This window comes from Vombatus ursinus, unplaced genomic scaffold, assembly GCF_900497805.2.
Source record: "Vombatus ursinus unplaced genomic scaffold, bare-nosed wombat genome assembly UNPS02014774.1, whole genome shotgun sequence".
Classification (NCBI taxonomy): Eukaryota; Metazoa; Chordata; class Mammalia; order Diprotodontia; family Vombatidae; genus Vombatus; species Vombatus ursinus.
The window spans coordinates 8,902,895-8,917,892 of NW_020954552.1; the positions used below are offsets into that span (position 1 = coordinate 8,902,895).

Sequence of the window (14,998 nt, forward strand, 5' to 3'; positions counted from 1 at the left end):
AAAGATGAATAGATGAACTGAATTCTAAATGTTATTTAATATAAGAAAAAAGGAACAGTGGTAATAAATATCACAAAGAGGACATTCTCTAACTGATCTCTTCTAAATTTACAAAAAGGAAAGTCTATCTGATCCCCATGAGCTCTGTGTCTGTGATATTTTTCTAAGGAAAAAATTCTTGAAAGTAGATTTAATTTTTAAAATGTTGATTATCTCATATTTTAAAATGAGTGTTTGATGATCATTTAATTGTGCCAATTCAAAAATAAAGTTCTATGAATCTTGGTCAGAAATCACATCTCTTTTATTGTAAAAATCTACAGTGACTTTGGTCATTTGGTAAATATGTGACTGGCCATTCCTACTGTTCCCTAAATTCAGGCTACAAAACTATTCAGAACATCATAAAAGGTACTAGTTAAATAAGGTGTATAATGACTTGGGGATATAGATACAGTTACTACCTCTCTTCACCTAAAGAGCAACAAGGATGGTTTTACTTTCACTTTAACAGAAAAGATAAAGTTGTAATTGTGATAGATAAGACTTCTAAAGCATACTTAACTCATAAAAAATACAAAACTGACTGCATAAACTTCCTAACAGATTAACTGCTTCTGCTAAAAATGTTAAGAAATCATATATTTTCCAAAAAGAATGCCATCTACATATTCAAGGCAAATAACATTTTGATTTCTTAAAAAATAAAAACCCTGAAATGTTCACAATTTCTTAAAAATTCATTTTAGTTTTAGAAATGCAACATTTGTATTATAATGAAATCTGAAAAATAAAGATTAGGGATGTAGCTAAAGCAAATAATCAGTATACTTTTAAAGAAATTATTTCACATTGCAGGCTTAATCAATAAACTATATGCAAATGACAAATACAGAAGAAATTTACGCCAAATTCTTTTACTTTATTATTCAATAGTGCCCTTACTACCACAAAAATTGCTTCAGAAAAAAAATTCTATCTTTGTAAAGCTTTGATACTTTAGGTTAGATAGAAGGTAACTGTTTCAATAAACAATATACTTCAAACGAGTACATACTTAAATCATCTGATCTTCAACAACATTCACCAAAGGAGACCTTTGTCAATCCAATTAAGCATAGTTTTCAAATGTTAGCTTATTTTCCAGACCACTAGAAAACTGGACAATGTGAAAAATTAATTTACTTTCATGAAGTGCTCAAACTAGAGCTGGACTGATTTTCAGTGAGAGGAACCAAATTGTAATGTTGAAGTTATTCGAAAGGAGCTTATGTGTGAGGTATATAAGAGAATCCAATTGTCTATGCTCATGCCTTCCACTTGATGTCTTACTATCATCAGGTAAATTTACGTCAATTAGGAGAACATGATTATTTTTTTCTGATAAACTAGATGCTAGATCTCTACTCACTCAGAAGGCAAGTTGAAAGTTAAGAGAAATTCTAATTGGAATAAAACAAAATGCCTTGTGTTAAAAGAATAAAGTATGGCAAAATCTTTCAAGAACAGATTCTGTCTTCCAAAAGAGGAGAACAATGTCACCCTCTAAATATCAAGTATAGGAAATTTTACTCATTCACTTAACCTAGCAAATAAAATGGAAGATGTTTTCCTTTTTTCAAAAATGCTGGTTCTTTGTCAGGTTTTCTTGTACTAATTTTTATTTTTCTAAATCAATCTAGTAGCTAACAGTTTCACCTTGAGTTTTTGTTCTAAGCAAAGGACTCATTGTTAGAAATTTGATTAGTAATTTCCTTGCAGTTTAGACATCCAAGATAAAAGTCATGACTTACAAATAGGAATCCCAAAAGGAATTATCTAATTATATTTTTTAACCATTCTTTTCTTTCTTTTTTTTTTTTTTGCATCTGAGGCCATTTTAACCAACTTTTCCCTAGAGAAAAAAAATTAATTTTATTGCTTTAAAAAAAAAAGAATACTACACGTGATTTACCTAAAGCTCATTCTAATTTATCATTTCATCCTTTAAAAAAAAAAACCATAAGATACAAATGTAATGAAAAGGTTACTGTAGATTAACCTTCAGGTTACTACAAATTAAGTTCAACACCATCTGGGGAGTTTTGAACAATATTTGAGCATGTTATAGATGTCAATTAATATTTAAAGGCAATGTGACTTTAAAGATTGGGAAAAGATATTTTTAAAAATCTCAGAGCCCAAATATGAAGACAATAAAAATTTACTCCAGGCTGCCAAAGGCAGATAAAAACTCAAATTTCTTATAACTCACCTGTTATAGTATCGGCCTCCCATCATAAACTGATTGTTGGGTGTTGGACATATTTTAAAACGCTGAATATTTTCACTGGTCCGAAAATAAAGTGAATAGTCACCAGGAGTATTATCGGATGGCCTCACAAGGAAACTGCAAACCTGACCTACTGTGAAAATACAATAAAGTACCAATTATTTTTATAACCTCAGTCATCCTAAAACCTTCCATAAAGTAGTTGCACCTTACATGCACAAGCAGTAAAATACACAGATTGTGTATTTAGGACTAACACGCAGAGTGTGTGTGTGTGTGTGTGTGTGTGTGTGTGTGTTTTCTTTTCCTAAGAATCTGACTCCCAAGTCCAATTCTCTTTTATGTGACATGTCACCTTTCTTACCTCTGTACAGAAATATTATTAAATTATATCAAAGCACGCTGCCTCATGACCTTACATTTCTATAAATGTCTCAATTTATAATAAGGTAATCATTCAAAAAAATTCCACTGAATTTTTAAGACTAAGGTAAATTCATATTATAATTGGTTCATAATTAACTCATCATCTTACGTGTATTTCTAAAGGAGATGTTTTTGTCAATTAAATTTATGTATTTGGTGATGAACAAAGGGATGAATATGCAAATTCATCAAATGCATTTCAATAATTAGAATTTCTCAGAAAAGTTAAAACTTAATGCATTTGCAAATAAGTCCCAATTATTTAAGCTACTTTAATTGTAATTAGTTCCTGTGATGTCTTAGAACATGATGGTATATATATACACACATTTATACACAAACATGTTATTTTTGGAATGAAAAGTGGAAAGCTTTAAACAAAAACAAAAAAAAAAACCTTTAAAATGTCAATGAACTCTTTTCCTTACCTAACCTTTAGTTTCATTCCCCCAAAATCAAGGTTTTTAAATAAAGAGCAATTCTCCAGTTCTAGTGAACTTATCAGATAATAATTCATATCTGTATTGTACTGTAAGGTTTGCAAAGCATTTTCTTCATACAAGAACCTTTTCAAAAAAGGTACTTCAAATTATCATCTTCATTTTATAAATAAGGAACTAGCTCTGACCAATTATCCAACTTGCCAGTAACTACTCAGCTGGATAGCATCTAATATGTCACACAGATCCCAACTGTTATCAAATTACCAAGTAACAAATAATTATGTATAAATGAAACACTAATAAACAAAATATCTGAAAGACATGAAAATACGTGAATTAATATATACCTGTCATCAATAAAGCATAAGCTTCTTGTTTGGAAATCTTCCCATGGAACCATCTGAAAAATAAAATAAAGAGAAAATTCAAGAGTATATCTTTGTTGTTTTAATATGGATGGATAAAGGTTAAAAATTAATTTACTAAGTCATATTAAAAAAAACATAATGGATTGGATGAAAAGTCAACTTACAGAAGAAGCCACCTAGTAGAAACTCTATTTGACCTATAATCTCTTCTACAATATCCTCAACAGAAGTAGCTGGCCAGCCTCAACTCAAACAACCACCATCCCGAGTCTCCACCCCCTACTCCCTACTCCACAGGCCTCCTAAAAAAGAACTCACCATATCTATTCCACTTTTGAAGTTCCAAAGTTTTCTTTAGAACAAGCCAAAATCTGCTTCTCTGTAACTTCAACTTACCTCAATACACTCTAACCTTGGTTTGTTTCCACCATCTACTTCAAACCATGCAGACTGGGTTCACTAAAAATTGAGGTTTATAACCTTAGAATCATCACTGACTACTTTAAATATGATTTACTGTAATGCACTTTATGCTCCTACTATGTGCAACACATTATGCTAGGCACAGGGAAAACAAAGACAAAAATGAAAAACATATCTGTCCTCAAAGGGGTACAATATATACACAGATCAACGGGAGCAGGGGGTAGGAGGTTGGAAGACAACTTGGGACAGGAGAAAAGAATACTAACAACTAGGGGCATCAGAAAAGGTACAGGAAGTGGCATCTAACATAAACCTTTAAGGAAGCTAAGGACCCAAAAGCAAAGGTGAGGAAAGAGAATTCTAAGCATTGGGGGAAAGCCTGTAGAAAAGCACAGAAGCAGGAGATGGAATTCCAGGTTCATAAACAGGAAGCATGCAAATTAACTGCAGGTGTGACATAGAGTATATGAAGAAGAGTAATGTGAACTAAGTTTGGAAAGGTAGGCTGGAGTCAGAATGTGAAGAGATTAAAATGACAAGCTAAGGAATTTTTACTTCCTGCCAGAAGCAATAAGGTGTTTTGTTTTACATCCTCCCCCCCCCCCTTTTTAATCACTGAACATTCTTGATTGGGGGAGTGACATCATAGAACCTTTGCTTTATGAACATGATGGCAGCTGTGTGGAAGACAAAGAAGAAACTTTTATTCAAGACCAACAAAGAAGTTATTGCAGCAGTCAAAGTGAGAAATGATGAGGGCCTGACAGAAGGCAGTATGAATGAGTGAAGAAAAGATGGATGTTATAAAGGTTGACTCAAGATTTGGCAACTGGTTTATATTGAAGAGCAAAACTGAGAAGAATTAATAAGGAAAGAAATCAATGGTGATGCTGAGGTTCTGAACCTGGGTGGCCAGAAGCGTGATGATGATCTTGAGAAATGGGTAAGTTTGCTATAGGAATAAATTGGGAATAAAGAGAATGTGCAACAATTAATTCTGTTATGGGGAGGGGGGTAGCTAGGTGGCGAAGTAGATACAGCACCGGGTCTGGATTCAGGAGAACCTGAATTCATATCCGACTTCAGACACATAACCCTTATTAGCTGTGTGAACCTGGGCAAGTCACTTAACCCTATTGCCTAGACAAAAAAAACAAAAACAAAAACAAAAACAAAAACAAAAAACAAAAAAATTAATTCTGTTTTAAACATGCTGTGTTGGAAAGACCTATGGCACATCTGCAGGCACGGGTGTTACAAGACTAATGCTCAGGAGACAGATCAGGGTTAGATACGTTGATGTAGGAATCAGTTACAGAGAGAATAAAAGAACACAAGGGAGCAGATCCAGAGAAGATGACCCAAGAAAGAATTTTGGCAGACACCCAGCTTAGCTGGTGAGACACAGATGACGATGAAACAATGAAGACTAAGGAAACAGTCAGAAAGATGAACCAGGACTGATTAGTGTTGTGTAAGCAAAGACAGAATCCAGGAAAAAGGGTTGATGAGTGGCAAAAGCTACAAAGAGGTCAAACTTAGAAAAAGCCACTGGACTAATGTCACTAAGAGAACACTAGCAACTTCGCAGAAGCAACTTCAGTTGAGGGTTAAGGTCTAGAAATCGAGCTGAAAGAGTACCCAAAAAATGAAGTGAAGTAAAGGCAAATAGGGATGCAGTAGGTGCATACTATGGCAATGAAGGGCTGCAGTACTATTGTAGCAAGGGGGTGGGAGAGAGGAACAGCATACCACTGCCTAGCAGCAATAGACTTCAGGGCATTATGTTGGGGGTGGGGTAATGCCTTTGAATCCTATAGCTAATACTTTTTAGCATACCCTTGGAGATATCTATCAGGTTCCCTGTAAGTCTTCTCTTCTTCTGCTAAATAAACCATTATTTTCTACTCTCCAATATTTTGCCCCCTATTTCTTCCTCTGATCACCACTGTGTCAATTCTTACTTTTTAAATTATTTTTAGGCAATTAGGATTAAGTGATTTGCCCAGGGTCACACAGCTACTAAGTGTCAAGTGTTTGGTCTGAGGCCAGATTTGAACTCGGGTCCTCCAGACTCAGGTCCACTGTGCCATCTAGCTGCCCCCACCTTGTCAATTCTTAACCTTGGTTTGTTCTCACCATGCACTTCCTTTACTCCGATTCACATGCTACTGCTTATGTAAAGTAATGAAACTGTGCAGATTGGATACACCTCAAATTGAAGTTTAGAATCTTCAGTGACTCCTTATTAATTTTTTTCAGTTTTACTCCAAGTATACAATCAAGTGCCACATCTTACTGATTCAACCTTTACAACATCTTTTGCATACATCTTCTCTCCGCTCATAGCTACCTTACTTTAGCCCCTCATTACTTCTCACTTGGATTATTGCAGTAGTCCCCTTATTGGTCTTGATTTTATTTTCTCCTACATCACAAATAATCTCAAGTGGGTCCTCACTGCAGCAAAGCAATATTTCTATTCCTCCCCAAACAATTCTCTACCTCCACTCACAGAGAGCAACTATTCTTCTCTTATTAAGCCCCTTATGGTGTCTCTTCCTCCCATCCTCTAAGCTCAGTATATCACATCACACTTCACTCAAAAAAATTGAAGTCATTCACCAAGAGTTCTTTTCAACTCTTCTCCACTCACATCTCTCTGAAATCATCCTATCATCCTCCACCATCTCTTCCTTTCCTTGAAGCAGTCCTTCTCCTTGCAAAGACCAGCCCTTCTATATGAATTCAATTCCACCCTCTCCAATCTTCTCCAGTAAACTGCTCATGAGCATCCGTACCTTTCTCCCTACTGAACGATTCCTTCCTAGCTACTTACAAATGCACTTATCTCCGCCATCTATAAAATTCCCTGGACTGCCTTCTTCTCTTCCCCATCAGACTTCATGCTGAATTTTTTCCTCACCTTTTCAACTAAACTCAATAAAAAAGTCAATTACTCTTGGCTTCTCTACTTTCTCTCCTTTCAATCCAACTTCTTCCATTAACATTCAACTGAAACCACTTTCTCCTAAAAAATAGGCCTGACCATTTCATACTCCCTATTCAATAAAATCCAGTGGTTCCTTAATAGTTCTAAGACCAAACATTTGGCATTTAAAGTTTGGTCTCTTTCTATATTTCCAGCCTTCATGTATATTATATGTATGTGTATGTGTATATGTATGTTCCTACTCCACAGTCCTCTTTTCTAAACAGTCATACTGTCCTATCTTTGGTTACTTACACATGGTGCTCAATTTCTATTCCTTTGCCCTGGCTGTCATCCACATCTGGAATACTCTCCCATCTCCTTCCTCCACTCCACTTCTTAGAAACTCTGACATTCTTCAAGACTCAGCTCAAAGGTCACCTTCTGCAGGTGGCCTTCTAGGTCATCCTGCTAGTTCCTCTGCCTAGCCTAAGGGCATTTTATACCAAGTCTGCACATGTCTTATAAATACCATGTAAGCTTCTTGAAAGTAGAATCTGGTTGGTTGGTTTTTTTTTTTTTTATCACTAACATTTAGCATAGTGCCTGGAACACAGCAATAAGCCTATTGATTAATTCAACATATACTCACAGAGCATTCCTCCCAGTCATCTCATTAGTAAGGTCATGCTTCCATTTCTCTGTTGTTCCTAAATTTTTGTACCCAGAACTTAATACAATAAATACTCCAGAAATGGTAGGGAAGAGCATAGTAAGCCTATCATCTCCCTCATTTGGAAAACTATCTATATTTTTTCAGTTTAAGATAATAGCTTCTGGGGATGTCATGTCATCCAACTGTCTCTTGCTGGTACAATAACTTAAAGACTTGAAATCTCTGAAGAAATCAGAGCAACTGATTTTAGAATATCAAATGGAGATTTCAACTAAAATGACAGAGAAGGCAGAATGTAGGAAAAAGCAAGAACTAAGAAAATATAAATGCAGAAATAGGAAAATTAAAGAAATGAGACATCTATACAAATAGGATCAAGGTGACAAAAGAAAAATGAGAATTAAGGCATATCTTAGCGTACGTCAAGTTTGAGAGATCAAAATAAACAGATTAAGATGACACTGAGAAAGAAATTTTAGAAAACGGAGATTCCTATGCAACACAAGGACAAGGAAGGAAGCTACAATCAAAGGATGATTGAATTTAGAAGAAACACAGGTAAAGAATTAAATAGTAATATAATGAAAACAATTAAAGAGATGTGTCCCTGACACAGTAATCATACTACCAAGAAACAAAGTATATGACTCCTGGAGCACAAAATAATAGGGGGTTCTTTGACCAGGAAAACTTTTAAGATGCTGATATTACTTTATAAAAGCACACCTTTTTGATGCTAGATAATTCTACCTCCCTTTTTTTTCTTGTTTCTCCAACAAGGTTTCAAAGTAGCCAGCCGACAACACTGAGAGGATAATATCAAACTCTAGGTTTAGATTAGGTCTAGGTTACATTTGTACTGGCATCACGAATAAATTATTTAAAAATTTGAGAATTGCTTGAATAAATCTTTGGCAGCAGTTATCAAAGGCATGTGGAAAAAGGTGAAGTGACGAGAGTGACATAAGCTTGTATTAAATATGGTATTTTTAAAAGGTGAAAAGAGAAAATACTAGTAACTGAGAAGTCACTAACATTACTAAATGTGTGTCCATGAATCCTGGGGCAAAAAGTTGATGAGAGGGCCAGTTAGACAGTGCAGTGGATACAGCTCTGGCCTTGGAGACAGAAAGACCTGGGTTCAAATCCGACCTCAGACACTTGACACTTATTAGCTGTGTGACCCTGAGCAAGTCACTTAATCCTGACTGCCTCACCAGAAAAGAAAAAAAAAAAGTTGATGAGAATAGTGAACAAGTAACACAAGTATGAAATAACTCACTGCTTTTTAAAAGAAATCACTAAAAATAACAAAAGGTAGGGAGAAAGAACATTTTTTAAGGTTTTTCCTTCAAGCCCATAGAAGAGTAGTGAATAAGGCAGACTGCTCAATTCTTCCCTATTCTCCTGTGTATGAAATTTATTTTGGATTCACTTCTAATGAATCCAAATTATCAGTCACTTCAACAACCCTCTTCACAACCTTAAATACTTGGACACACATGACTCTTTGATATTCCAACCCTCTAACTCTGGGTAAATTGCCCTATCTGCCTCCTCCACTCTTACTTCCATGTTATCAAACCCTAGAAAAAATCATGGTGCCATGCTTACTAAGTCAATTTTATTTTTTCTAGTAACAACTAAATTTTCATCAATGTCTTGTAATCTCTTTATTCCTCTATTACATCTTCTACATAACTATCACAAATCTTTTCTCAAGCCCGAACATTACACCATCACCTCCTCAAAAAAAAAAAGTAACCATCCCTTCTTTCCAAGGATAAACATTCTACAGATGCTACCATCACCTTTGTGAACTGTGCTCCATAAATTATGCCCACCAACTTACGCCTTTTAAATTTTGCCCCGTTATAAATAAGGTCTTTTTCCCAACTCCAAAGCACACTCAACATTCCTATTCTAAAAAGAACAAAACCATAGAAATAAATACCAGTTCAACTTGTACATGAAAAATCCTCTCTAAAACATATATAACAAAGTGATCATTCAGACTCTGTTTTAAGACTTCTGAGTAAGGGAGAACTCAAATGTCCTTTGAGTAAGCCCATTCCACTTTCAGTTGACTCTATTTATCAGAAATGTTTTCTTTACATCAAGCCTAAACTTGACTATGAAACTTCCACTCACCACTCCTGGGTCTCCCCTGCAGGAAGTAGAATAAGTTTATTCTTAATCCCTCTTCCTTAGGACAGTCCTTGAAGTACTAAAAGTTACTGTCATTTACCATCTTAAGTTTCCTATTCCCCTAAGTTAAACCTCCCCAGGTCACTCACTCAATCCTCATATGGCATGAGCTTAAGGCTCCTTGCCCTCCTACTAAGTCTTCTAAATGCTCTCTAGCTTCTCCTTCATAAAATGCAGGATCCAGAACTAAACACAACATTCTAGATGTGAAAGACCAAAGTGAAGTACTATAACCTCACTCATTTTGAACAAGACATTTCTCAACACAATCTAAATCACACTTGATTTTTTTGAGGGAGATGGGGGTGGTAAGGAACCTGCTGGTAAAAGAAAGAGGCAGCAACACTCTCACTATCCACTATACTTCTCTTCCCATAACTAAAAGACTTTCCTTGTAACAAATCTCTCAACCAATTTCAAAAACCAATGTCAGTGGCTTAGCAATCAAATTTCCTGATTTTCTGTACCATGGAATACATTATGTACATCTGTACCAAGTCACCAAAACTTCATCAAAGGCAATTGTTACCTTATAATCTCCACATTTATTTTGTATCAATTCCCTATCAATCACTTTTTGAACATCATTCCCCTCAGTACACAAAGCAGAAGAAATGGATTTAACAGCTTCTTTCTCTTGTCTACTATCTTGTCATTTTTCTTTCCAAGTAGTGGTCCTTTAATCAGTTTGAGTATCTTCTTTTTAAATTTTTTTTAACCAATATGGCTTTTAAAAAATAAAAACAAACAAATAGAAAGTATTTTTGCTGTCCTTAGCACCAGGCCTGAGTTCATGGGATCTTACCTACCTTTTCTCTGAACTCTATTACTCTGCCTTCCAAGAGTTCTCTCCACATTTCAGGCTATGCAGAGCTTTCCTCTCAAAGATTCTAATGCAAAGAGATCACTTCCCTTGCAAGGTTCTCATCTTTTGTTTTTCATCAACAACTTCCTTTTTGATGAGAATCAAATCTAAAATAACAGACTATCTTGTTGATACCACTATCCTTTGAAAGATGAAACTATCTTTTAAAGGATGAAATTATTAAGACAAATCAAGACATTATTCACCGTACAGAGGAGGGCTACAGAACAGGATCACATAAATGAAATCTGTTATTACTACTAGATCATGCTAGACTTATGAGCTATTCTCCAAATTTCTTATCAATGTCCTTTTCTGCCCAAGTGGTTTGTAGTAGAGTCCATTGACAATAACATGTTTCTGCCTCTGCTTATCTTCAGCCAAACATTTTACACAAAACCGGGTCCCTAGAATTTTTTACACAAATGTCTTCTTTAACACATCACTATTTCATCCCACACTCATTCCTCTTTCCCTTTCCTCTTCCCTTGAATAAAACAAACTTTCAGAGAGATTCTAGTAACAATGCCTTGCCCATCACATATCAATGATACCTATCAGACTAATTTACTTCCTTGGATTAAGAGCCCTGATTTACCTTTCTTTTAACCCAGACTTTGTACATTTGTGTGTAAACACTTGGGATATACACTTTCTATCTCTTATTTCTTGGGTTCTTTTGCTCTCTCCTACACTATAGGAAGAATATGAGAATAGCTATTCTCATAGAGAACCACTGCTGTCTGAGGTATCTAGTTCGGCAGACATACTTAAGAAATTTTCTCCTTCCCCTTTGTGCTACATGCCTTACCAAAAGACCATTATTTTCTATTTCAAGTTATTTTCTATTTCAAGTTTCAAGAAATCCAAGTCTCTTTAAAATCTATTTTTAACTTTTATTTTCCGAAAATGTGTCTATCCTTTATTTAGCTAGGATTGTCCCCCTAACCATTGTTGTGAAACATATCACCACTTATTCTCTTCCAAATTTTTATGTGATAGCATCTTTTATTTTAACAAGGTTTTTCTTAAAACTGTTTTTTGAAATAATCTTTTCTTAAATAAGAATCTTATCTAAGTTTAACTAGCTGATTCACATACAATAGCTACCTTCCTCTTTTCTTGCCTTCAATCAGCAGCAGAAAAGGAAATGCTTCAGTCATCAGTTTTTGGTACACTCATTTGTGCCCAAGTGAATCTCCAGAAGTTAGTAATATTACTAGTCACTTTTTCCTTTCTCAATGCTCCCACACACCAAAATTACATAAATAATAATATGTACTGAATGACTCCATTTCACCACCCACTAGCAACTAACCCTCAAGGAAATCTGACTTTCTTATCTAGCATTCCACCAAAAAAATGTTTTCAAGGTGAATAATTATTTCCTAATAGCCAAGAATTCTTATCCTCCTTGCCTTCTCTAAATGTGACACTAAGGAAAATTAACCTACTCCTTCCTAATGCTCTCTCTTCTGTTGGCTTACCTGACACTAACTCTATAATTCACCTCAAACTCCTCCGACAGAATGGCACTAATTGTAACAGAAGGATTATCGTGGAGTAAATAAGAAAAGCTCCAAAGAACAATCATCTACAGTAGCCATTTAAAAGTTAGGAATTGGATAAACAGAGAAGAGACGATCAGGTATATTTTGCAAAAGAACTATGGTTTAAGCAATGGTACAGATGGCAAGGAATATGTGTGCTGCACCCAAGAACAAGGAATAGAAAAATTTGCCTAGACTACAGAGATCACATAAAGAGTAGAGATTAACTTTTAAAGATATAATAGACAGGACTAGACCATGGATGTTCTTGAACAGCAAGCCAAAAGGGTTATTTATATTTTACCCTGTAGACAGAGAAATGTTTCACATGGACTTGCTAAAAGTTTCTCTAGATCAGGTGAGACAAATATTGATCAATGTAATGAATAACAGGTCAAGTACGGCCAAAATGCGCTCATATATCACCACAGAAAGGGAAATCTAGGCAGGTTTAAGGCAGAATTACTTTAACAGTTCATTGTTTTCATGTTCCAAACGTAAGAATGTATAACAGAAAAACAAACAATGGAGAGGTCAAACTTTGAATTACATCTGCTTATGCCAAAAGTTTTATGGAAAGAGTGTGATCCCCTGAAACAAAATGAGGTGATGAAAAGGAAAGATATGACCTACGAAAATAATCTGGTAATGAGGATTGAAAAAAGGAAAAAGGCAGAGAGGATCTGTGAAAGAAAAAATAATTACATATTTCATACCTAAAATAGATGGAATCTGTGCCATCTACCCCTCCTCTACACACACACACACACACACACACACACACACACACACCCACACCCCTCACTCCCCATGTGGGATGACACTGAAAACATTTTTAAGAGATGAAGAAAAGTATTTGGTCAAGAAAAAAAAAAAGAGAACATTTTCCCACAGCTAACAAGATAGTGAAAATAAAATCAAGTTTCAGAGAACAAGACTATTATTTGAAAGAACATTTTTGAAAATAGTTTTAAGAAAAATCTTGTTGAAAGGAAAAATGTCATATAAAAACTTAGAAGAAAAGTAAATATAGGTATATTTTACAACTATGGCTACGGGGGAAATACTTAGTCAAACAAGAGATAAAAGCAATCGAAAAATTCAAAAGAGAAAATAATTTCACTGCATAAGATTAAAAAGGCTATCACAAGAACAAAATCAATGCAACTAAGATAAGAAAAACTCTTGAAGGGATAAAAAAAATTAGTTCATCAAATATCTCTAATAAACGTCTGATATCCAAAATAACTGAAGAATTAACACAGACATATAGGACCAAGAACCACCTCCAAATGTACAAGTGGTCAAAAGATATAAACAAGCATTTCTCAAAAGAACTGAACTACTAAGAACCAATTATATGAAAAATTGTTCCAAATCAGTAAGAGAAATGCAAATTAAAACAATTCAGGTTTCATCACATACCCAATAAAGCTAATAAAAAATGAAACACACAAGAAGGGATTGTGGGAAGTAAGGTACATTAGGTTATTGTCAGTGGAAGTGTAAACTGATCTAACCATATTAAAAAGTAATTTGAAACTATGCTAAAAAAAAGTAAAAATGTCCTATCCTTTAACCTAGATAATCCAGTAGGGGTCTACTCCAAGTAGATCAAAGCCAGCAAGTTACAAATACCCAAATATTTACATTATCGCTTTTTGATATAGGAAAAAATTGAATACAAAAAAGGTACACGTCTATTGCTAAATGGTTCAACTTTGGCACATGAATACAATAGAATATTACTGTACTATTAAAAAACATTAAATATGGGGCAGCTAGGTGGTGCAGTGGATAGAGCACCGGCCCTGGATTCAGGAGGACCCGAGTTCAAATCTGGCCTCAGACACATAACACTTACTAGCTGTGTGACCTTGGGCAAGTCACTTAACCCCACTACCTAGCCCAAAAAAAAAACCATTAAATATGAAGAAACATGAAATCATATTTGTAAAGTACTCAGCAGTCCCTGGAACATAGTAAGCACTTGATAAATGCTTGTTCCTTTCCCTCCCTTAAATGAACTGATGCAAAGTGAAATAAATATAAGGTAGAAAACAATATGCATGGTGACTACAACAACATAAGTAGGGGGGAAAAAAAAACCAACAACTGAGCACTATGATTAAAATGACCAAACTTCCACTAAGAAGTGAGAAAACACACCTCCCCCTTCATTCACTGCAGTAGTAGGAAACCAAGGATGTGGAATACTTCATATGTTATCAAACATAGTCAATATTTTGATTGGTTTTGCTGAAATAGTTTTCCTCCATTATTAGAAGGGAAGGCTTGATGGGAAGGGGATGGGAGAAGGATATATTCAGAAATATATTTAATATAAAAACATAATAATGACATTTGCACCAATGATCTTTTTTTAAATAAAGAATAAAACATTTTTCAAAAGAAGAAAACACAAGAGGAAATATTCTCTGGAACAGCAGAAAAGTTAAAAGACACCTACAAAAGAGCCTATGAGAGGAGGCAAAGCACAAAACATTACTGTTTTTCTGTATTTTTAAGTAGGAAGAAAAATTTTTAAAAGAAAGAAGATTTAAGGAAGTTTGAAGTATTTATAAGAAAATGATTTGTGATAAATTTATTGTTCGTGGAAAATTGGTTTGCTCAGTGGTTTAAAAAAACTAGGTATACATAATACCGTTTTATGATTATAAAAAACATCAGTGTCCTAGAGATATTCTATAACAAACTGTTTATCTTAATCATATCAGATATTCACTTCCCTGAATCAAATACCTTTCAAGATCCCTTTCAGCAATAAGATTTCCCCTACATCCTTATAGTATTAATTTATATTCTCTATTA

At 34.7% G+C, this 14,998-nt stretch overlaps 1 protein-coding gene across 1 annotated transcript in view; it reads right to left on the reverse strand.

The window, feature by feature from the left end:
• RASA1 (RAS p21 protein activator 1) overlaps nucleotides 1-14,998 on the reverse strand; it is a 118,529-nt gene that overhangs the window by 47,281 nt on the left and 56,250 nt on the right. Inside the window, exons 7-8 of the mRNA XM_027864243.1 lie at nucleotides 3,489-3,541; nucleotides 2,255-2,405 (exon numbers count right to left, since the gene is read on the reverse strand). Coding sequence (XP_027720044.1) covers nucleotides 2,255-2,405; nucleotides 3,489-3,541 — 204 coding nt within the window. The remainder of the gene's footprint in view (nucleotides 1-2,254; nucleotides 2,406-3,488; nucleotides 3,542-14,998) is intronic.